Below are 23,840 nucleotides of genomic sequence, written 5' to 3' on the forward strand. Positions count from 1 at the left end.
GTACTACCTGTCAGAGGCTTGGGCACCTTGCTGAAGATTGCTTGGTGAGTGCCCTATTGACTTCCCTTCCTTGGTGTGATAGTCTGTTTTTCAACTTCTTTACTCCTTGTTTCCACTAACATGACGTGAAAAAGTCCTTGTCATGCAGGTTGCAGCTGGACAAAACAAATCAACTTCCATACCCAAAGATCTTCTGGGACTCTATAGAAGGTTTCAAGAATTCTGAATCTGTCTCATCTTGTTCACCCTGTTATTATAGTTCTTCGGCTATACGCACCCTTGATGTATATTAAGGATTGCACAAATTTGTTTCTAAAATTTTATGTCAACTGCTGTCGAAACACTCAATTCCTCTCTTCTTTTTCTACTGCTTTATGTTCATTCCAGATGCAAGCAGATAGGGAAAAGCTCATCTGCAGCAAGGTGCAATGAATGTCAATCCACGCATAGTTTGGCGACTCGCATAGTTTGGCGACTCGTCTTGATTGTAATAGAGTAATATGTGATGGGTAAGTGCCTGTTATTGGTTAAATTACTGTAGCATCATGGGTTGCCTTTGCTGCTTGAGGCATCAGTTTGCTTGTTCAGCAACTATTTGAGTGGCATTAGGGGACGAGTTTCTGGCTGGTACAATATTTATTTCTCTTGTGGGGGTATGTTCTGTCTTCTTCAAGTGACATTTCTTTTAATGTTTTTGTTGTTGATTTTACTTTAAACTGGTGTTTTAGGGGTTGGGGAGCCTTTAATTCCATTTTCACTTATTATTACTCTGCTTTGGGACATTTGACGGGGATCTGGTTGGTACTGAGCCTATGGGCAGTAATCATTAGCAACTTCCGTTGATTTCTATAAGGGAAGTTTGTAGGTTGGGTAGCATATGGCAGGATAAGGATGATTATGGGGACAATGGTCATGTCATGTTAGTGCACTTCGTTTTAAATCAAATATTGTTGACAGTGGTGACTGAAGTAATAGAATTCACAGTAATTTAGGAGATTGATTCATTCTGAAGCCCCATAGAGTGTATTGACATACATTTTTAAAGTATTTTATGCACTCACATGGAGGATTTCTCAGTGCAGGTCATTTGGACGAGCACATTAGAATGAATTCCTCTCACTGACGATATTATTCTCACAAGCTCAAGCGTTTGGTTAGGATTTACTTGCTCCTTTGTCTAGTCTAGTTGCGACGATATCTATATCAGTTAGTTTATTGATGACATGTTAAATTTGTATTTGTAAGTTAGCCATTTGGAAGATATTTTAGATTCTCTCGAAAGAGTGACTCCCATGTTATAAATAAACCAATGATGTAAACGATGTGCCTGCTTCATTGAACAAGTAGTTTGAGATAAGTCACTTCAGATTGTAATCCTTCACACTGCACAAAATGATTAAAAGAATGTGCTGCTTCATTAAACAAGTAGTCCTGACATAGGTCGCCTTGAGATCCTATGTCTCTGCATTGCACAAATCCAGTCTTTAAGATTACTTCCTTTCTTTTTTGCAGGTGAAATGCAGTAAAGCAACATGCAAAGTGACAGACATATCTGATCTTTTGGGTTGCCATTACTGTTTTCACAAATTCTATGAAATGTGTACCGCAAGTTGGTACGTGGCCTTAATTTTTTTTTTTCTGCATTGTATAATTACTATAATTTATTTGAATTGCTGGCGTTATTCTACGGGATGGGTCAGCCACGTTGGGGTTGATTGGGGGGTTTAGACAGTAACAGGTGATAATTTCCCACTAGGGTATTCAATATTACGCAAGAAGTTTTTTTTTTGGTAAAGATATTACGCAAGAAGTTCTTCATTAGCCAGGTCCATTTATTGTGCCTTCTGATGAAAGATAATAAATTTCTAATTAACGCCTGTCCAATCCAGGAAAGGAGCAGGACTTGCAATTATAAGAAGGTCTATTAGCTGCGAAGATCATTTTTCATGGTGAGACCACTCGCACTCGATATTTCTTCCTGGAAATTTTATGTTAAAGCTGATTTGATTAATTTAGGACCTGTCGACAAAACCATGATTTGATTAATTTAGGACCTGTCGACAAAACCAGGCAGAGAATGAATTTTCTGAATGCCGGTGCAGAAGATAGTGCGTATATTGTGAGTAGGCATCCTCAAAGGAGCAAGCATGTTCAGATCAGCGAAGTTTCAGAAGATGGGGTGGGGACGCGTAAGTTTCAGGAGTGGGTTTCGACTCCCACACCATGCAAAAAGCAGGGCAAAAGTTTGAGAGTGAGTGTAGAGTAGGAATATAATAGGACTGATAAAAAAAAAGAGTAAGTTTATGTATTCCAAAAATTGGGAAACTTATTTTGACAGGCACCTCGGAAACTAGTTTAGACGAGTACCTTGGAACCTAAATCAGGTTTTTATATTTTTCTTGATTTATGTTTTCAAGTAATCATGTGGTATTTCATAGCATCTAATGATAAGTGTGTAATTTGGAACAACTAGTTTAAGCTTCCATTATTGATTGAGACTTTTATTAAGTTAATGTTTCATATTCTTCATATGTTTAGAGGTAAGTTGTAATCAATGGATTATAATAGCAAGTAGTAATTATTAAAGGTGATGATCTAAGTAGCACCGACGACACGTGATATACAACACGCAACACGTCGTTTCTAAAAAATTAGAGAATTTTGACATGTTGTATATTAGATGTATATTTTTATGATATTTCAATTAAATTAATTTGATTCAAATTCATAAATAAATAAATAATAAAAAGAAGTTTAGAATGAATTTAAACTAAAAATATTAATCTCTCATTTATTAATATCATTTTTGGTTTCAATTTAATAAATTCAACTACTAAAGTTTGGCCCCGTAGCCACCCTTCCAACATGGAAGGGGGAGGTAGGGAATTCAAATCTCCACATTTTCAGCGGGGATTGGGATAGGGACGATTTAGTTTTAAATGTGTGTTTCGACTCCCACGCTCTACAGAAGGTTAGGTAAAAGTCTAAGAATGAGAGTTAAAAGTAAGAATAGAGTAAGATCGACAAAAAAAAAAAAATTAGCAAATTCAACTCCATTCTAATAATTCATAAAATTTGAAGAAGGAAAAATAGCAATTCACATACTGGATTTGCCTCTCGGACATATCGGAAAGAAAGAGAAAAAACTTGGGGTGTGAATTTCATATCATGGGAAGTAAGAATCAAAAGAGAAAAGAAAATTAAGTTTTTTCTTTCCCTAATATTATTTTTATTATTTTTTCATATATATATTTTTTTATTTCTCATTTATTGAAAGTTTTTAAAATTGATCTCGTGTATCGAAATCAGAAACTCGCATGTTGAAATTTTGACTTGAGTATCAAAGAGTGTCGAGAAAGTTGACCAACTGTCGAATTTTTTGACACGTGTTGATCGAGTATTGAAGAGTGTCCGAGGGTGTCCGAGGGTGCTCGAGGGTGTCCGAAAGTATCGAACACGTGTCGAAGTGTCCGACACAATACGAAGACTCTTAGAGAATGTCAATGCTTCCTAGGTGATGATTCACTACAATAATTCAATTAATAATACATGTGAAAATTAAGTATACCTCAAAATCTATAACATAGTAAATTCCAAGTTTCAAGATATACAAGTTTAACCTGTTCCAATTTCATAGGTTTTGGTTTTTAGGTGGAGCTTATTTTGGAACTTGGAACCAGGGCTTGAAACCACTCATTCTTATGAGATATATCATGTAATTAATGTTGGTTAAAAAGTGTGTCCAAATCTAGCAAAAGAAAATCAATTTCACCTTTTTCATGCGGATGCCTAATTTGTGCCCAAATCTACCCGGCTCATCGGAGCATGAGAGGAGTTGCCAAGTTTGATGAGGGTCGACCATCCTCGTCCATGTTGGCACTTCTCTCTTTTCCCACCTCTCTCTCTCTCACACGCATGCAATTTCATTTTATTCTCTTTTTGTACGTGGATCAATGCATATCATGCCATATTAATACATCAGTGCTGTCGATAAGATTTTGCTACTTCATAAAGCAAATTGAAAGAGTGGTCGACAAGTAACCATAGATGATTAATGAATTAATTTATACAAATCAAGTAAATTAAAAGAATTGATTTCATCAATAAATTAATGTAAGGAATTTTAATTGAGGAAAAAATGGCCTAATTGCACCATACCCCCACACTATTAAATTAAATACAGTAACATTACAAGAATACAAATTTTGTTGTATTGTAACTACCGGCGTACATGGGTCGGCTCGTTCTTTCAAATTGCCATGTCGGCGTCCGAATAAAACCAGAATCGCTTCCTTCCTGTTCATCAGAGCGAACGAGAGCAAAGGACTCCGCCGTCGTCGAGAAAGGCTCGATCTCATCAACCTCGATTCATTCCCGGTGGAAGAAGCCCTCTTCTCCCCTCGGGCTGTTCGCATCTCAGCTCGCGCAAGGTAATCGCTTTGTCCATCTCTCAGCAGCTTGTCGTTTCAGTTGATTCTCTGCGGCTCTGTTGTCGGAATAACCGGCTGAATTGGCGTGTGTTTTGGACTCTTCTTGTCGACTGGGGATGTGGGTGGCCGAGGTTTTTTTTTTTTTTCCCTCTCTTTCGAATCGTTAATACCTCTAATGTGTGGAACTTCGTCAGCCCAGGATTGATTTCTTCGGAAAGGAAGAGCCTTTTGTTTCTGACTTTTGAAGTGACTAGCCCTGCGGCCTGTCCGTCTGATTGTTCCTTTGCATCCTAATTCGGTGCCGATCGTTTGTTGAACTAGCATGGGTGGGTTGGCATGCGCGTGCGTTAGATTTCTATTGCTCGCAAGAATTGCCGGAGTTCGCTACTGGAATTAACCGATTGGGTCGCGCCACTCGGTTTTGTCATTTGTGTGCCCTCGCCAGGAGATGATTTTGTTTTCCCTGCGCTTAGCTGTGCTGTGGATGTGCCCAAAAGCAAGAATTTTTGCCCACTTTTCTTCATTTTTTGGGCCTTCGTCCGTTCGCACATTCCATTCGCTACCGTTGAGAAAGCCTGGCATTGCTACGCTTTTACGTTTTTGAACTATGCTTGTGCATTTATCAGCGAGATTTAAGTTCATTCTCGTTCATTGATGGCCGTGGCTCCAATGGAAGTTAACTTGTTAGAAGGCTGCTTATGTGATGCTTCTTAATTTTTGCCTGACCATAAGATTGTTTTTGGATGTGACCTTTGAAATGCACTGAATTCTATCGTGCATGATAATCTCTAGGTAGCACGACGACATGGACGGTCATGGCGGTTTGAACATCCTTCCCCAGAAACGTTGGAATGTGTACAATTATGAGAACAGAGAGAAGGTCCAGAAAGATGAAGAGGCTGCCGTGAAAGAGGAGCAGCTGAAGCCAGAGCAAGCGAGGAAGCACAATGCTGAGTTTGTCTCGAGAAGCTTCGTGCTGCCCGTGGCTTCGCTTCTGCCAGTCAACCTGCTGAAGCTCCTGCTAGTCAGCGAGTGGAGCCAGCTGGGACGAACAAGAAGTCTGGCCATATCAATCTCTTTGAGGGAATTAAGATTTTTGACCCAGTTGAACTACCAAAAAATGGGGCAGGAAATGAAAGGGATGTATTCAAGAGGTAGAAGATGACGAAAGAGGAGGTGCCGAAAGTGGTAACCGCAGAGGATGAGAAATATAGATTGGGATATGGGATTGCTGGAAAAGGAGTTAAATTGCCATGGTATCTTGAGAAGCAGGGTGATCACGTTGATGGGGAGAAATTTGGGGATGAAGGGCCGTCGAGGGATGAGAAGGAGCAGGGAAAGAAAAGTGGGAAGAAGACATTGGAGGAGCTGAGGGAGGAACGGATGAAGAGAGAAAAGCAGGAGAAAGAAAGGACAAGGTCATTGATGCTAGAGAAGAGCCGAAGGGATGGAGATCTACTAAGGACAAGGTTTTCAGAGGAGGTGACGCTGCAAATTTTGGTCATTTAGACTTTTGATCGTACTTATATGTAGACCTTGCCTTATGGCTGATTGGGAGGGCCTGGACCGTGCTATTGGTTTGGCAAGACTTGGATTCTAAAGTCCTGTTTTCGGAGATTTCTGCCCCCCTATGGGCCCGTTTGGTTCAACTTTGGGGAAATGCCTTTGCATTTCCCCAAGTATCTTTAGAAGAATGGGCATTTTGTGAATGCTGAAGTGTTTGGGAACTCTTTTTATTTTGGTGCATTTCACAAAGGAGCTTTGAGCTGAAAAGAAAAAGGAAAAAGAAAGGAGAAAGGAGAAGGAGATGTTGAATGCGAGGAGGGGAACGATTGGGAGGCAGCCGGAGCTGGTGGGGAGGCGGTGGGTGGTGGGGGAGGCGGCCGGTGGGCTGTGGTGGTGAGGAGGCGGTGGGTTGCGCGACCCACGCACCGCCGTCGCGTGGAGTCGCGGCCTCGGGCGGCGTCGCACAGGTCGCGCGACCCACGCATTGCCGTCTGTGGGTCGTGCGCCCTCGGGCGACGCCGCACAGCCGCGCGACCCATGCACCGCCGTCGCGTGGGTCGCGCGGCCACGGCGTCGGCGCTGAGGCCGCGCGACCCACACGGCGGCGGTGCGTGGCGACCGATCGGGCGGTGCTCGGCCGTCGCGTGGGTCGCGCGACCCGGCGACGCCGCGCTGAGGCCGCAACCCACACAACGGTGGTGCGTGGCGGCGGCGGTGCTTGGCGGCGGCGGTGCTTGCGACGGCGGTGCGTGGCGGCAGCGGTGCTTGGCGACGGCGGTGCATGGCGACCCGGATCTGGCGGTGAGCACCGCTCGGCCCGTCGCGTGGGTCGCGCGACCTGGCGGCGTCGCTCGAGGCCGCAACCCACGCGGCGGCGGTGCTTGGCGACGGCGATGCGTGGGCGACCCGGCTCCGGCCGGTGAGCTCCGGGCCGAGCTTCACTCTTGAAGAAATAAGTTCAACGAGGAAGACGATGAACAGTAGTTTTTGAGGGTATAATAGGAAAACGTAATTATCAGTGAGGGCAATATTGGAAGAAAAAAAATTCATTAATCCCCTCTTCAGCATTCCGAAAATGCTGAATGCCCAAGCGGTCCCCACCTGCTTTGGGCACTCCAAGAAGCATTCCAAATGCCAGCATTGTGCAGTTCTCCAATCTACATTTGCCTTCATTAATAGGTTCCCTCCCGTAGAGATATGAACGCTTCACTTCAGATTCTCTTCGAGAAAGAATGGACTGGTTCGCCTGTCCTTTTCAAATCCTGGAGACGATCAACGGATAATCACAGCTTGTAAATGTCTATTCCTTTTCATTTTGGCTTTCTTGGTCATTATTGCATTATGTTGGAATGATATCACTTTGATCCTTCTGCAAGTTACTCCAGTTCATAAATCACATAATTTCTTATATTGTTAGACTAAAATTCTAAAATGCTGGACAAAGCAATACTGCGAGCTTGACTTTCCACTCCACAAGTCTTTGAGGGCATGAGAGATGAAGCGCGCGAACAATCAAGTATGCCAAAAAGTATAACTAGATACTTAAGTTCCCAAAGAAGCAAACTTAAGGCTAAATTTTCCAAAGACAAGTTCATCAGTATGAATCATAACAGTTCATCCAACTTTCATTCTCTCCGGAATTCTATCTTGGTACTTCTCCCTTATCCTGGCAGCCTCCGCCCGCCTCTTCTCTGGGTTTACAGGACAGTTTTATTAATTAACACGTTCAAAATCGAAGCTTTAGCAATAAAATAACCACAAAAGCGAATTGCTACTCAAGGGAGAGTAAAACGCACCAAGATCATGCTCTTGCTTGAAGTAACTCTTAGCCATTCCACCTGCTACCATAGCCCCAAAAACATAAGCCAAAACTGATAAAATCGAGCATACCATATCAAAAAGGAGTAATGATAACAAAAACAGAGCCCTTCAATTTATCACCCCATCCCTCCACACCATATATCTAAAGAGTAGTTCAACATAGCAGTACAGTCAAATTCAGGATGTGAAGCCAGTTTCCTAACCCAGAAGGAAGAAGAACAAAATTGAAAAAAAAAATTAAAATTAAAAAAGCTCAAAACTTTATCTCCTTCTCACGACCCTGAGCACAGAATTTACCGATGATCAGACATACAAAAAATAAAAAAACACAGCAAAAGGGAAAAGCAACTCAGGATTCTGCAAATTCAAGCATGAGCACCGTCGAAAACAAAGCACCAAGATGAACAACGATCAATTCCCAAGACAAAGACTCAAACTTTACTACGTTCCAACCTCTTGAGTAATCGAACTGAAGCATGAGTTCGCAAGCGGACGAAGAATCGAGAGGCAAGCTAGAAGCTGCTAATCGAGGATACGAGGTAGCCTTTTGGCTTTGTGTATTTCCAGTAATTTCCAACTACTCCATTATCAATGCCCATCTTTAATAATAACCATTTTTTAATTAAGTGAAACTAATCACTACGATTTGCCATAGTGACCATCCTTCCAACATAAAATGAGGAGGTAGGAATCGAATCTCCACCTTCTCAGAAGGTTGGAGTGAGGACAAATTAGTTTTAAGTTTGGTTTTCGATTCCCCTACCTTGCAAGAAGATAGGGTAAAAATTTGAAAGCGAGATAAGAAGTGATGATGATGACAACAAATGATACACCCCTCTTCGATAGTCAACCTTCTTTCTTTCCTAAAATGGTTATGGCTCAATTTTCTGTCTTATTTCAAATTATTTTCTGTTTAAGCCCTATATAAGATTTTCAAAACAAGTTTTTTCCCTAATCAAATTAGATTGGTATCATGTTTTTATGGCCTACCAAATTTAGCAAGATTTCACTCAAAGATATCTAACATATGATATGTTTTCTACATGTCGAATATCAACCAAAATTTATTCTATGAATTACTATGCCATGGAAAAATTAGAAAGACAACATTTGATCATTGAAAGGATGAACAAATGGGTATGAAAATATATCATAGCGCTGATTGAACTAAAAAATTAATAAAACATTATAAATTTCGAGTTCTAACTAGCCTCATTGGTCTTTGGCTTGGTACCTATGCATGCCGTGTAAAACACAATTTGACACAGGGAAACTGAGACTTTGACTAATGTTTGTGCCATTATGCACTCACTCAATCATTCGAGACATGTTGGTCATCCCTATAATAGAAGTAGCTAGACCTAGCTCTAAGTTTGACAATGATGTAAGATCGACATGATTACTTAAAGTCTCCCCACGTTGCACAAAAAGACTATTAAACTTTGGATTTGCAGCCTTTCAAAAGATAAAACTACGAAATGCCGGGTCATGAATGAGAATATCCTTTTATTCTCAAAACCCTCTCGGAGACCGAGGCCCACACTCTCCATTACTCTTTTTTTTTTTTCATTACTTGGTTTGTGAGGAAATGATGTAGAACTACTCTGCAGTGGCCAAGATAAGTCTCATTTGGCTTTAAAAAAAGGATCAACTAAAGTAGGCATAATTGATAGTTGGGAACTGATTAGATGCCCATCGTCAACATGACTTGATATACTCTAATGGGGCTTCTTCAATGACATAGTCTTAAAGTTATGCTCTATTTTGATCTTCGGTCTCTTGATTTTCCTTAGCTGTTTAGAAGTTGCAGATTGAGGTCCGATTGCCTGGAGATTAGCTAATAAATTGAGCTAGAGTTGAGTTCTCTTTTGTGTGTGGAAGAGAGATCTGTTTTGCACCATAGTTTAGCAACCTTCAGTTCTAGTGGCAAGCCAATAGGGACAAACATGTCACCAGATCAAGAGCCTGGATCATCAACAGATCATGAGACATACTTTGAAGCAAGTGCAAAGAGTGGCTTTTGTTGGCCCGAGATCTTGTCGCGACCAAGAAATTCGAAAACCTTTACAAAAATATGAAGGATCTTCTGAAGAGACCGCCCTCATGATTTTCGCTATTTCATTAACTAGGTTAGCATGTAGGTTGGAAGATGAACGTTAATTTTTTATCCTGATTCTGATGCTATTGATAATGCTAATTCCTCCTCCTATATTAGGGCACAAATCAGATCTACCAATTTGACATTAATGACATTAATCGCAACTTCGTGCTCAAGAGTCATCATATTCCTACCTCGGTAAAGTTACTACTATACATCAGCAAGAGATATGCCTCGAGTACATTCGACAGCTCTTTTTGCAATGCTCGTCGTTACAACTAGTGCCCATTCCTCGACCATCATTCAGATCATTACCGGGATGAAAAAAGAAACATGTAAAAACTCCTAGGCTAGTTCAAGCTTCTTCCCTAGACTTGTGAATACTGAATAGACAGGTACTGATCTCCGCGACTGAGAGAAGACGGTTCGTTCTCATCTGTGAATGGCTTCGTTGGTAAAGCCTTCCTCAGGTCACTCAAGGCACGCTCGTCATTGCTCGCCACTCGTCAATGCTCGCCAATTGGTCGGAGTCCAGACATGGAAGCTCCCTCCGGCTTAGGATTTTCATCACTTCTGCCGTTCTTCCGAGGAGAATAGCGGCGGACCACACGCTCTCTGTCCGGCCCTCAATGCCGCTGCGAGAGCACTCGGTGAATATGACATGTTCTAAGTTGGTGAGGCAGGCCGCAATAATATCGGAGATCATCCTTGATAGCTTCTCGAAGATTCTGTTGCTCATATAACAGTCGCTGCTCTTGCAATCGAGCAGCAGGGTCTCGCTTATACGGTACATGGAATGCGCGGCCCGTACTTTGACGGGCCATGCCGAAGGGGATTCCATTAAATATCCATGGGTTGGTACAGCTTTGAATTCGACGAAAACGTTCTTTGCGGTGCACGCAAGCGCTTCGAGCACATCCTTTGTGGTGTTTCCCTGGAGGGAAATTTTGCGGAGATCTACGTCGAGCCATTTGTGGTAGAGATCGACTCCCATGAACACAATACTCGCCGCCTTTCGGGCATTCATCAATTCTTGTTTTGCGCACAGCCTTTCTTCTACTATGTTGACATACATCAGGGCCTCGCGAACACCACGCAGCAATCGTTTTCTGGCAGATGGGTCAATGTCTGGAATGGTGACGGCTGTGCTCGTTAAGGTCGCGATCGGCAGTGCCCAATTGTTCTGTGGTTCTGCAGAATCCAGGGGAGGAACTGCATCGCTGTCGAAGTCCATGACCCCTGTGAACCCACGAGGATCCGTCTCTTCCAAAAGTTGCACGAGATGTTTGGGCTGATTGTTCATCCCCATCTGGATCCAACGCTCGATGGTGTCGCATTTGTTCCGCATCATGACGTGCACCAATTCTTCCTCGCCCTCGAGATGCAAAATATATTGGCTGAAGTCCGGCTTTGAGGCCGAGCCTTCAAGGGGCGAACTCGAGTGCAAGTCCTTGTCTGAATCGCTGATGTTCAGTATGAACTTCTTCCTCAGATTGGAGTACAAATCACAGAACAACAAGATTGGGCTCATGAACAGAATGGAGATCAGCCTCATGGCCTTGCTTCCCAACACAATCCCGACTTGTATTCTGATGAGCATATCCAAAACCACGTTCTTTGAGTCATGGATGAGTTTACGACACCGCCGGCTCCGGACGTGTAAATTGAACGGACGCTCCTTAATCTCTATGAATTGCTGTATCCAGTACTTTTCGGGCTTGAATTCATCCTTGTAGCTCTTGTTCCCCCGCCTCTGCCATTTCAATCTGATCGTGAGGAACCATCGGAATGCTGGTGCGATTGTGCCGACCCCGACTGCAATAGTCTGCATGATGAGAATCGCCGTGCTCGACCACTTATAGTCCGACTCCGACTCCGACGGGCCATAGCAGGATACGAACTCGAACATCCAGGGCTGCAGGTAAGCCCGGACAATTGCCTGCGCCAGGGTCATTGCGCTCAGGAGGCAGAGCGCCCCGGAAGCAGTGCACGTCACGGACCGCGCCACAACGAATTGTGGGTTGCAGGAATGGGCCATCATCCCATACTTCAACAGGTGCTCCTTGAGCTTGTCGAAGACGTTGTCGCAGCTCTGGCTCAAGCTCTCCTTCAGAGTCAGCTCGTGCCTCTTGCAATACTTCATCTCCAAGTAGCACTTGCTCGTCGGGACCATCGCGGCCGAGAAGCTCAGGGTCACCAGCAACAGCAGCATCAGGGACATCACGAAGGCATGTTCCCACCTGCAGACGAAGATCACTCCGGTGCCCAACTGTATACAGATGTTCACAAAAGATGTGATGACGAGAATCGCCAGAGCGATCACGTTGGACCGGAGTTCCTTGTTCTCCATTGACCCGAGAGAAGGCATCGAATTGCCCATCACGGTGCAGATCAGGACCGAGCTGCTAAGCTTGGCAAGCTGTTCCTTCCGGCGCGCCATTGGCGTGTTGAGGTCAACGCAGAGCTTGACCGCGACCGCAATGACGCTCAGCGACATGGCGTTGAGGGCGAAGTAGCGGTTCGGGAACCAGAGCTGCCGGTACCGGAAGCCTGCGGCGGCGTCCGCGGCCATCGCGATCACACAGGCCAGGGAAGCTGCCGCAATGTAGACGCCGATCCAGGGCATGGGCTTGCCAAACTCGGCCTGGTTGAGGCTTCCATTGACGCAACCGAGCATAATGGCCGTCTCTATTTCTTGGTATCGATTCCCCTGTTTCCTTCAAAGCTCTGCGACTGCGGTGGCTCTGTGTTTTTGCTCAAGAAGTTTTAGGCTGGAAAGCGCGTGGGAACAGTCAAGTGAGTTCCATTTTTTCCAGGTAAGAACTAGACCTCTACTTGCGCGTCAATTGCAATTAAATCTCATTTTAAAGGAGGATGCTTGCTTCTTGAATTTTGTGGGACCTTTGCAACTCCAATTTTCTGGCCACCGAGTTTGTGAAAAAGACGCAAATAATCCTTAAATATTTGCCAAATATATGATGTGGTCCTTGAACTTATAAACTATTTAATGTGATCCTTGAATTTTAGCCTAATACACAATGTATTCCCCGAACTTTTAATATATTTAATATAGTCCCAGAACTTTTAGTTATGTTCAACTTAATCCTTGGATTTTATGAAAATGTTCAATGTTTTCTTTAAACTTTTGACACGTGTTCAATTTAGTTTGTAAACCATATGAAAATGTTTAATGTTGTCTCTGATTTTGAATTAATGGAAAGACTACATTGACTATTTTCATATAATTCAATAATTAAATTGAATATATACTAAAAATTTTGAGATTATATTGAATAAATTAAAATTTGAAAATCATATTGAATATTAGGCTAAAATTCAGGAATTATATTGAATAAATTAAAATTTTAAGATTACGTTATATATTGAGCCAAAATTTATAGATTATTTATAACATTCTTCCAATGAATTTTGTTCATTCGCTCTGTAGCTAAACTGGAGCCAATCTTTTTAGGAGAAGTTTCAGACAATGCGGAGAGGAGGGGGGCTGTGATATGACGTCTGACATCCACAATAATCTTGTGGGGATTTTCTTCTTCTTCTTTTTTTCCGAATAAATTAGAGTCTAGAAGGAGGATGGAGAGTAAAGGTTAAGATTATAAATGAGAAAAGAAAAAGAAAACAATTTTAGTCACACGAAAGTTTAGGACAACAACATTTCGCTTGTGACAGCACCACGATTTACCTCTCTCGTCTGAGGCTGACAACCAATCTGCTAAAATAGAAATATGATGGAGATACAAACGATGTGTTTGGTAACGATTCTATTTCGGGGATGGTTATCAAATAGGGCCAAAGCTAGTGACGAATATATTTTGTGGACGGTATTCGAGTACGAAGTGATATGGAGAATAGAAATTCAATCTATATAAGTTGACACATATGCATTGATGGTAGACTTGAAATTAGGGATGCCGGCTTGAATATTTTTGCGAGATGGAAAATGGTTCAACGCAATTGCGGAGCTTGTGAATTTTTTATGAGGTAATAAATTAATTTGAGATAACTATGTCTTATGGTATAAATTTGAGATTTTTAATAGTATTAATTGTAATAAATATTTCTACGTTCACAACCTTATTGATTAAGTTTCTTCAACACCAAATCCAATCAACCATTAGAAGACCCTAAAATATGTATGCAGATTCCCATGTGGACACAATTCCCACGTGGACACAATAGGAAAATCATCAAAGTCCGGTGTGGATAAATCTTAGTTCATGAGGAAGTCTACGTGAATGTCCTTATCGGATTAAATCTTATCCACGTCGCATGATGGCATTGTTCGATAGCCATGCCGAATGGATTTTGCAAATGAATGGATTTTGCAAGATTTAGCGTCGAAGGACTTGATTACAAAATTTAAGAAAATAGAAAGATTTAATCGACAAATTAAAGGGAAAGAGGCTTAATTAGAAAAACCGCAAAAATGTAGAGATGAAAAGTCAAAAAAGAATTTACAATATAAAATACTTTTTAAGAAAAGGGAAAAAAAAAAAGTGCCATGGCAACTCGGTCCGAATCGGGCCGAGCCGAACTTAGTTCTCGACCGAAATGGAAACTCAAGTCGAGCCAGGCCAAACTTAGTTCTCAACCGAGACGAAAACTCAGGTCGGGCCATGCAAGGCCGAGATTCTTGTTGGATTCGGGTTGTCGCTCGATCCAACTATCGTTCTCCTTCTCCTTCGTCTTCCATACCCGAATCTGGTTCTGAGCAACTACTGTTAGAGAGAGAAACTCGGCAAAAGTAGAGAGAGAGAGGATGGGACAAGGACCAATTTTTACAAGAATCCTTCATTCGCTTACAACAGAGACTTCAATCTCTCCTCCGCTCTTCGAAACCTCAAAGGTAACTTCCTCCCTCCTCTTTCGCCACTCGGCTGTGAGAGTGCTAGTATGAACAAAATAAAGGAGTTAGGGAAGAGAATAAGAACACAGAAATTTATAGTGGTTCGGCTTAATCCAAGCCTACGTCCACTCTCCCCCGATAACAGCCTTCTTGGCTGGATTCCACTATGCAATCAACAAGAGATTACAACTCCGAGTGCAAACACTTAGTAGTAGATCACACTATCTCACTAAGTCACTCTCTTGGTATTTCTCTCACGATTACAAACGTTTAAGCTCTCAAGAGACAAGTATATGATCTAAAGTCGCTTAGACTTTGGAATTATAAATTCTACGCTCCGTCTCTTACTTGCTCATCGGTCCATGATCTTCTTAAATACTCCTCCACTTCCAAACTACCGTTGGACAGCATCCCGGAGAATCGTCTTCCAATATACCCATTGGACAGCTCGTATCTTAGAAGATTTGGCGTTGAGTGACAAAGGTAAAATCCCAAATTGATTCCGATCGCCCATACAAACGAAATCTTGGTTTCCATAAGTAAAGCTTCTTCGTATAGAAAGATCTTGTCTTCAATCAAATCAATCTTGATGTGGAATCCAAACCAGATCACTAGCCGTTGTATGATTGGGCTTGAGTTACGATTCATCGAATCTGGATGTAAAGTCTGAGTCTTGAGACTTTACGATATGAGTCTTGAGACTTTACAACCTGGGTCTTTAGACTTTACAATCTGAGTCTGTAGACTTTACAATCTGAGTCTGTAGACTTTACAATCTGAGTCCAGTACCCGTTCGGCTTCAAAGATAGAGTCTGTCTTCAGACTTTGAGTCTTGAGTCGACGGTCTTCGGACTTTGAGTCTCGAGTCCAAGCAGTCTTCAGACTTTGATAATATCCTCTACATGTTCTATTATCTGCATGGTCTATTACTCAACCATCAAACATGTTAGTAGCCTTTGATTTATTTTGTCATCTTCAAAACATCATAAGGGATTTCCCTAACAATCTCCCCCTTTTTGATGATGACAAAACAATCTCTGAATATGCAGATTTAAAAATTTAAATCAAAGGATATCAGAAGATAGAAAATAATTGCAGCTCAATATTATGCAATAAATAATATCAACCAATCAGCACATATGCATATTCATATCTTCTCCCCCTTTTGTCATAATCAAAAAGCGATAATGGATTCACGTAGAGAATGATAACAATATCTTGCATGAATCACAATTTCGAAAAATCAGCTTTTATCGAATATTAAAGATATGCAATATAGCTCACTTCGATTATATCAGTAAATATCCAATAAAAATCACGGATGCATCATAAAATTCACGTACCATTTTTGTCATAATAAAATGATAATATCAATATGAGATTTGTTAATGACAAAAGGTAATAAGAGATGCACTAACCGGATTTTGTAGAATAAATTCTGACACAATTACCTTTCCTTCCATCCATAATAAGATCACGATCAATCAAAAAGATTTTCCATAATTGATCAAAGCTCCCCCTCAATTTGTTGCCTTTTTGAGATGATCACGATTCTTTTCCTTTTCTTTTGGATTCGATTTCTCCCCTTGATTTCCTCATCAGATTCTGAGTCGATTACAATCGGACTCGATTCTGAGTCTCATGTCGAGTGAGACTCAGATTCTGAATGTTCCATCAAGCATAAATTTTCTTGCTCATCATCTTCTTCTTTTTTGTTCTTTTCTGGCCATTCTGCTTGTATTTTCTTCCATCGAAATATGGTGGCCTTGTGTTGCTTTGCCCTTCCATAAGACCTGGTGCCAACATACTAGCCATAAAGAATCTTTAGCTCAAAAGTAAAAACACTTTTATAAACCGAGCACTTGGCTCTGATACCAATTGAGAGTGCTAGTATGAACAAAATAAAGGAGTTAGGGAAGAGAATAAGAACACAGAAATTTATAGTGGTTCGGCTTAATCCAAGCCTACGTCCACTCTCCCACGATAACAGCCTTCTTGGCTGGATTCCACTATGCAATCAACAAGAGATTACAACTCCGAGTGCAAACACTTAGTAGTAGATCACACTATCTCACTAAGTCACTCTCTTGGTATTTCTCTCACGATTACAAACGTTTAAGCTCTCAAGAGACAAGTATATGATCTAAAGTCGCTTAGACTTTGGAATTATAAATTCTACGCTCCGTCTCTTACTTGCTCATCGGTCCATGATCTTCTTAAATACTCCTCCACTTCCAAACTACCGTTGGACAGCATCCCGGAGAATCGTCTTCCAATATACCCATTGGACAGCTCGTATCTTAGAAGATTTGGTAGCCGTTGAGTGACAAAGGTAAAATCCCAAATTGATTCCGATCGCCCATACAAACGAAATCTTGGTTTCCATAAGTAAAGCTTCTTCGTATAGAAAGATCTTGTCTTCAATCAAATCAATCTTGATGTGGAATCCAAACCAGATCACTAGCCGTTGTATGATTGGGCTTGAGTTACGATTCATCGAATCTGGATGTAAAGTCTGAGTCTTGAGACTTTACGATATGAGTCTTGAGACTTTACAACCTGGGTCTTTAGACTTTACAATCTGAGTCGTAGACTTTACAATCTGAGTCTAGACTTTACAACTGAAGTCGTACCCGGTTCGGCTTCAGCATAGAGTCTGTCTTGGACTTTGAGTCTTAGTCCGACGGTCTTCGAGACTTTGAGTCTCGAGTCGGCAGTCTTCGAGACTTTGATAATATCCTCTACATGTTCTATTATCTGCATGGTCTATTACTCAACCATCAAACATGTTAGTAGCCTTTGATTTATTTTGTCATCTTCAAAACATCATAAGGGATTTCCCTAACAGGCTGCAAAATGCGAGCCGGTCTCATCACCAAAATTCGTTTTCCGGTTTTCTCATTGATTCGCTGCATGTCTTGAAGCGGTAGCTTACAACATCGTGACTAGAAGTGCCTCCTTGACTGATGGAGAACCTTCGAACGATGAGAATGCCAAGCGCCGCCGCTGCCAGGACTCTGGAGCGTCGCGTGGCGGGAGGGGCGTCACCATGGAGGACGATCGGCCAATGTCGCAAAAGGAATACGTCCAAAAGAGGAGGTAATTGTGGATTTTTCTTTCACAACACTTATTGAAGATGCCAACTTTGTAGTATCTCTGTTCTTATCGTGTCGAATTGTGTAGGGAAACATATTCCTAAAAATTGATCCGATACTCAAACGATTGAATACCGAAAATGAATGCGGAAACATGTTACACTAATCGAAGGCATATCATGAAGTCAAACATACCTTGATTGCCACAGATTAAGTATCGTCACAATTTTGAGGAATTCTTTAAAGCCCCGGTTCCGTTCGTCGAGAGAGGTGCGTACTATTTCAAAAGGGGGAAAATAGACAAACGTATTTCTCTTCTGAAAACACAACTGTTCAGATATTCTCCTTTTTACTTTTTTATTATTATTTTATATATTACAGTAACTACACTATTTTATGAGCCCTTCACTTATGGGTTGGGTTTTGGCCCAACATGGGCGGACCATGAAACATAAAACTCATCATCTCCCACTCGTACTTGGTAGGCCAAACAAAACTCTCTTTACCTCTCAGCAACATTCATACCAGTAAATAATCTATGCAACTAGCATACTTTGAGAGCTTATTGATATACATCTGTTAGGAATATATAGCGGCTCATAATTGGCATCATATTTTTTAGTAGATATAGTATGCAGTACCCTAAATCGATTGATTATATTTATATCTCTCTTGATCATTTTTTAACAATGATATATTGTATTCACAATTATGATTATCTAAAAAACAATCATAATTGATCGACCAATGAATAGAAAACTAAAATGTGATTCTTCAAACTCGATCTTTCTCTTTTCTTGAAACTCTCAATTTCAATTTAACTTGCTTTTTCTAAAAATGTCCCATTAGATTGAATCAATTCATGATCATTGTCAACATTTTAATATAGCAAACACTGAATATAAATCTTAAAAATAAGTAAGAGTTATGATGGCACTTAATTAAATAACTCTTTTTCTCAAGAGTCTCACACGGTATAAAAGTTGAGATCAAAATTTTTGCCACTCTTATTGATCGTCTCATGCATACGTAGTATGAAATACGTATTACAGTATTAAGTATGTGTACAAATGATAGTTCAGATATACCTAATGTCTAACTTGAGTTCACGTATCTACTCGTTCACGTAATTTATGGTTTAGAGCTTCTAGTGCCCCTTGCTCTTCCAAAATATATTGGATTTTCATATACCATATTTCATAATTATCGCCGTTTAGCTTTTCACATTTGTTTAATTCAGCGACTATGCTCTAAAGCCATTTAATTTGAACATATTAGACACATATGCACGAATTATTAATGTCTATAATTTACGCATTTATTTTGCATAAACTTATCATATTAATGAATAATTTCAAATAAGATTTCAGAATCAAAATGTCATTATGTTTTCAATCATCATCCAAAAATCATAACTTGAAATTATCATTAATATAATCTTTTATGCAAAATAAGTTTTTTGAAGCTACAAAAATTTCTATGAACTACTCACAACAATTAATAATAACATAAACAATTAACATTGGATATCCATTAACAATAGAATAAAACATTTTCACATATTGTAACCAATACATCAATTGCTACAACGACATCAACATGGTAGAAATAATCTACATAAGATATCCATAAAACATACTAAATAAACACCACTGGAAACAGCTAACACTAAGTCAAACTATGAACAGGGAATGATCCCTTTATTTTCTTGGAAATTTCCTTTGTAAATTCATTAGGCACATTTGGCAACCACGGAAAAACAAACAAAAATCCCTTAGGATTTCTTCTTCGCACATCCATCCCCCGCCGGATTAAACTCATTGGGTCGAAGTCTTTGTGGTTTCAATTCGATAATATCCATTAAAAAAAAAAAGCCACTACTAGCTTCTTATAATTATGAATCATGTTGACCTCCTATAGGCGATTCAACACTATCTCAAAAAGGCCACTACTACCATTCGGATATAAGAGTGTTCATGAAAAATCGCACTATCTCAAAAGCTTTCGTGAAATAACCCTTCCAAATGACTTCTTGTATCTTTTTATTAATCTCGAGATCGTGTTCAATTAAATCACCACTTTCCCATCGATAATCAGTCAACTCAGCTATCAATTTTGAAAGCCTTGTCTTTTAACTTTCTGACTGTGCGCAAATAGGTGTGCACTTACGAAGGGGAGGCATTGTTCCTACAACAAATGCAGAACAAAAATGGATTACTTATAATTCATAGGGACTTAATTGAAAAAGAAACACATTCTTCGTTTTTTTTTTCTTGGGGTCAACGGTCAACGCAGTCAAATGGTCAAGAAGTCAACGGTCAACGGCTGACAGAGACTAGGTTGGGTCAGAAGGGTCGAGTTGGGTCAAACCTTTTGGAATATAATATGTGAAAACTACAGAATTTTACAATTTACGCCAACGAGATATCATCAAATAAATAAATGAAAAATAATATGAACATAAAAAATTTACGTGGTTCGGTCCGAATATTGGTACTTACATCTACGAGAAAAGTCAGCAGCAAATAATCCACTATAATCAGAGAATCAAAGTTTACAATTGCTCACACGCTTGAGTGTTTCCAACACTTAGATTTAATCTCAAACTCAAAGTGTTTATAAATAAACAACTCATTTAGACGTAAACTCATGGCACAAAATCATTACACTTTCAAGCTTAAAGTAAAACGCTTTACATACGCCAAAACAAGAACTCCAACATTTGTTTTTGGTCCGTGTATGTATAGATTCGCGTTTTTGTTCAAAGCTTCATGCGATGTGACTCTTCTCTTGGACCCGTGGCTCTTGCTCATTTTTATTTCTTTCGCGGCACTCTCCAGATTTCCTTTTCGCGGCTCCACTCTCAAGCGGTGTGGACGTGCAGAGGGCTTCTTTCTTTATTTCCTTTTAGCTTTTATATTGTGTACCCAAAGTCAAAGCATGTAGATAACCTTATTCGACTCCAGCAGATAAAAAAGAAACTTTGCTCATTTCTTTCTATTCTATTTTATTTCATCTTTTGTAAACCATCATGGAGTCCAACGAATCTCCTTCTATTAACTAAAGACATCCAAGACCCAAAAAGAATTTTGAATTTCTTTTCTTATGCATAATTTTGAATATTATCTTTATCAAAAAATTATCTTCGCGAACAACCACATAAAATTTTTATCCAAACGGATCGCATTTTGCAAATGCTCAAACTCAAGACATAATTTAACAAAACCGATCGATCCGGCTAGGTGATGTCATCGTGATGTCACCGGCACGTGCCCTACGCGTGTGTGAGCAATCGCCGGCTGACGCGTGGCTCGCACGCGCCTACGCAATCGCCTCGGCACATGCGAGGCTATTTCTTCTTGCCACCCATGGCAGTGTGTCCAGCGGCCCCTAGCGGCAAGCCACCCGTCATTTTTCTCATCTCGACGAGAACTACGACCCTGCACTATCATAAAAGAGTTTTGATTCACTAAAAATCAAAAAGGGGAGATGAACAATACGGGGTGTCGGCATTTCCGTCCCCGAGCATCCAACAGCGGTGTTTCTCAAAATTTCAACCAAAAGCAATTTATAAACATCAATAGTGATCAGGAAACATGAACAATATCGCGCTGATACCAATGTAGGGAAACATATTCCTAAATCCAATACTCAAACGATCAAATACCGAAAATGAACGCGAAAACATGCCCGGAAACATATTACATCAATCGAATGCATATCGCGAAGTCGAACATACCTTAATTGCCACATATTAAATATCGTTGCAATTTTGAGAAATTCTTTGAAGCCTTGGTTCCGTTTGTCGAGAGAGGTGCATATCATTTCGAAAGGGAAAAAATAGAGAAATGTATTTCTCTTTTGAAAACGTAATTGTTCAAATATCCCAATTTTTACTTTTTTTTTATTATCTTATATGTTACGTTAACTACACTCTTTTATGGGCCCTTCACTTTCGTGCTGGGTTTTGGCCCAACATAGGCAGACGGGCTTAACTTGACCCATCAATAAAACCCATCGAATTGATTGAGCAGGAGGGAAACCAGCACAGGCCAGGTTTATCAGGAATTAACTCCCGATGTTATGGTAATTTTGCTTTCTTATAGCTTGGTGATTGAGATTTTTTATTTATTTATTATTATTATTGATTAGTTGGGTTGCTTTCCCTTTGTAGGGGGCTTCCGGGTTCGGGTTTGAACTTAGTCAACTATGCAAGTAAGTCCTGTTTGTGATTTGTGGTTAATAGGGATAAACATGTCTCCAAAGCATTTAGATGTCATTGCTCGTGCAATTTAGATGTTAATTTTGTATTGTTGACATTTGTTGACACCTAAATTTTGGTACCTATTTATTTATTTATTTATTGCATTAAAAAATATGGGATTAATTTTTAACCCCTTAAATTAATTAATTAATTAATTAATTAATTACATAACATATAATTTTAGGTGTATTTATTTTTAATTTGCATTTGCATTGGGCTGGTGACGAATGGGTTCGAATTGGTGGTTCTGAATTTTAAATTAACAGGTCAGACTAAACCCATAAAGCGAGCAAATTGGCCCAAGCTCGTTTTTTTTTAATGACAAAAATTATGATATTACGGTGAATTTTTGGAATTAAGAAAATCGCATTGCAATCTTATTTTTAACAATAGGCGATAAAATCAGTGGAGAATATTAAGGAGATGAGGAAAATAAAAAAAAAAATTGTGATCAGGATGTTATAGGTAATCTTTGTGAGATGAAATATTCACAAAAGATTATATTTGTTTTGCTTATAAAAGGGTATGTACGGAGGCCGATGGAGGAGGGCTTTTCTCTCGATTGCCAAGGAAAAAGAAAAATCGAGCACAGTAAAAGAGAGAGAAGAGAGCTTCGTTTTTGGAGAGACAAGGGGAAGAAACAGAAGTCAAAAGGAAAAAGCGAAAGAAGAAAAGTGAGGAGGCGTGAGGGGGCTTCTTTTGGATTTTGGTTTTTCCTTAGAGAGGGTTCTTTTTGTTTTCTTTGAAAGTCAACATAAAAAAGGTAGGGTTTTGAAAGTGTGCAGAGAAGAAACAAAGATAGGACGTGCGGCAGAGAGAGAAAGTGACGTGAAACGAAAAAATAAATAAATAAATAAAGAGAAGAAAACAGAGGGAACTGTTCATCTTCCTCTCAAGTTCCCTTCGCCGGTCGCAGCCGCCGACCGCTGCCCCCGCGCTGCTGCGACTACACCGCCGCTCCACCACCGCCGATCTGCCGGTAACCCGCGAAGCTGCCCCTGCCTCGACGTGCCTCTGCCGCTGCTGCCCGCGCCCCGCCGGTCGTCGTCCGCAACGCTCGCGAGGCCACCGTTCGCCCACCAAGCCCGAGCCACCGACAGCCGAAGTCCCCCCCGTGACTTGCAGCACCCGCGAGCCTCCCTCGCCGCACGAAGCCCGCCGTCGCTACCGCCGGCCACCGTCACTCCGAGCACCCCTCCGCGACGCCCGGGCAGCTCCGCCCTCTGTTGCAGCGCCACCGGGCCAGAGCGCCTCTGCCTGCAGCACCGCAAATCCCGAGCCCGCTCCGCCGACGCCACCGCCCGATCCGCCGCACCGGAGCTGCAACCCGCTCCGCCTGCTGCGACCCGACGCCAGCACTGTCGGTCCTGCACTTCCGCGAGCATACCACCGTAGCAGCTTGCCGGAGCCGGCCGCCGAGCCCCTCGCTGCGCTATCGAGACCCCTGCTGCCAGGTTTCCTCTGCCGTGCCGGACCGCTCGCCACCGATCCGCTCGCCGCCGGTCCTCGCCGGAGCTCCGAACGCCGATGACCGCGACCGGCGACCGACGGTGACCAGCCACTACGAGCACAAGCTTGCTTGGAAAAAAAAAATCAAATTAGGTAGTTTTTTATTTACTTTATTTTATTTTTATTATTTTTATATGTTGTTTTTTTAGTAGAATTATTCTTTAATGTATGACTGAAATTCCCGACATGAAATATCTTCTTAAATTAGGGATTAACAATTCGATTTTCACGTTCGAAATCCGACTCGCAG

At 41.1% G+C, this 23,840-nt stretch overlaps 1 protein-coding gene and 2 long non-coding RNA genes across 5 annotated transcripts; 2 read left to right on the top strand and 1 right to left on the bottom strand.

Moving 5' to 3' along the window:
- Positions 1–2,228, top strand: LOC104441901. 3 transcript variants are annotated; one of them, XR_005550573.1, is made up of 6 exons: positions 1–44; positions 149–210; positions 388–1,153; positions 1,513–1,613; positions 1,890–1,949; positions 2,071–2,228. It is a non-coding gene; the product is annotated as an uncharacterized LOC104441901 (long non-coding RNA). The 3 variants fall into 3 exon arrangements; XR_005550574.1 differs by having other exon boundaries at positions 388–509; XR_005550572.1 differs by having other exon boundaries at positions 388–1,613.
- A 2,048-nt stretch (positions 2,229–4,276) lies between these two features.
- On the top strand, positions 4,277–5,345 carry LOC120292969. The gene is made up of 2 exons (XR_005550575.1): positions 4,277–4,430; positions 5,223–5,345. It is a non-coding gene; the product is annotated as an uncharacterized LOC120292969 (long non-coding RNA).
- A 4,940-nt stretch (positions 5,346–10,285) lies between these two features.
- Positions 10,286–12,590, bottom strand: LOC104443170. Its single transcript, XM_039310896.1, has one exon. It carries the CDS (start codon positions 12,530–12,532, stop codon positions 10,331–10,333), a length of 2,202 nt encoding a protein of 733 aa, XP_039166830.1. The 5' UTR covers positions 12,533–12,590; the 3' UTR covers positions 10,286–10,330.
- Between the last annotated feature and the right edge of the window lie 11,250 nt (positions 12,591–23,840).

The sequence above is a fragment of the Eucalyptus grandis genome, chromosome 4 (genome assembly GCF_016545825.1).
Source record: "Eucalyptus grandis isolate ANBG69807.140 chromosome 4, ASM1654582v1, whole genome shotgun sequence".
Lineage (NCBI taxonomy): Eukaryota > Viridiplantae > Streptophyta > Magnoliopsida > Myrtales > Myrtaceae > Eucalyptus > Eucalyptus grandis.

Bases quoted from the DNA above. Each gene is read 5' to 3' on its own strand.
- LOC104443170 (XM_039310896.1), bottom strand. From the start codon at position 12,532: ATGCTCGGTTGCGTCAATGGAAGCCTCAACCAGGCCGAGTTTGGCAAG.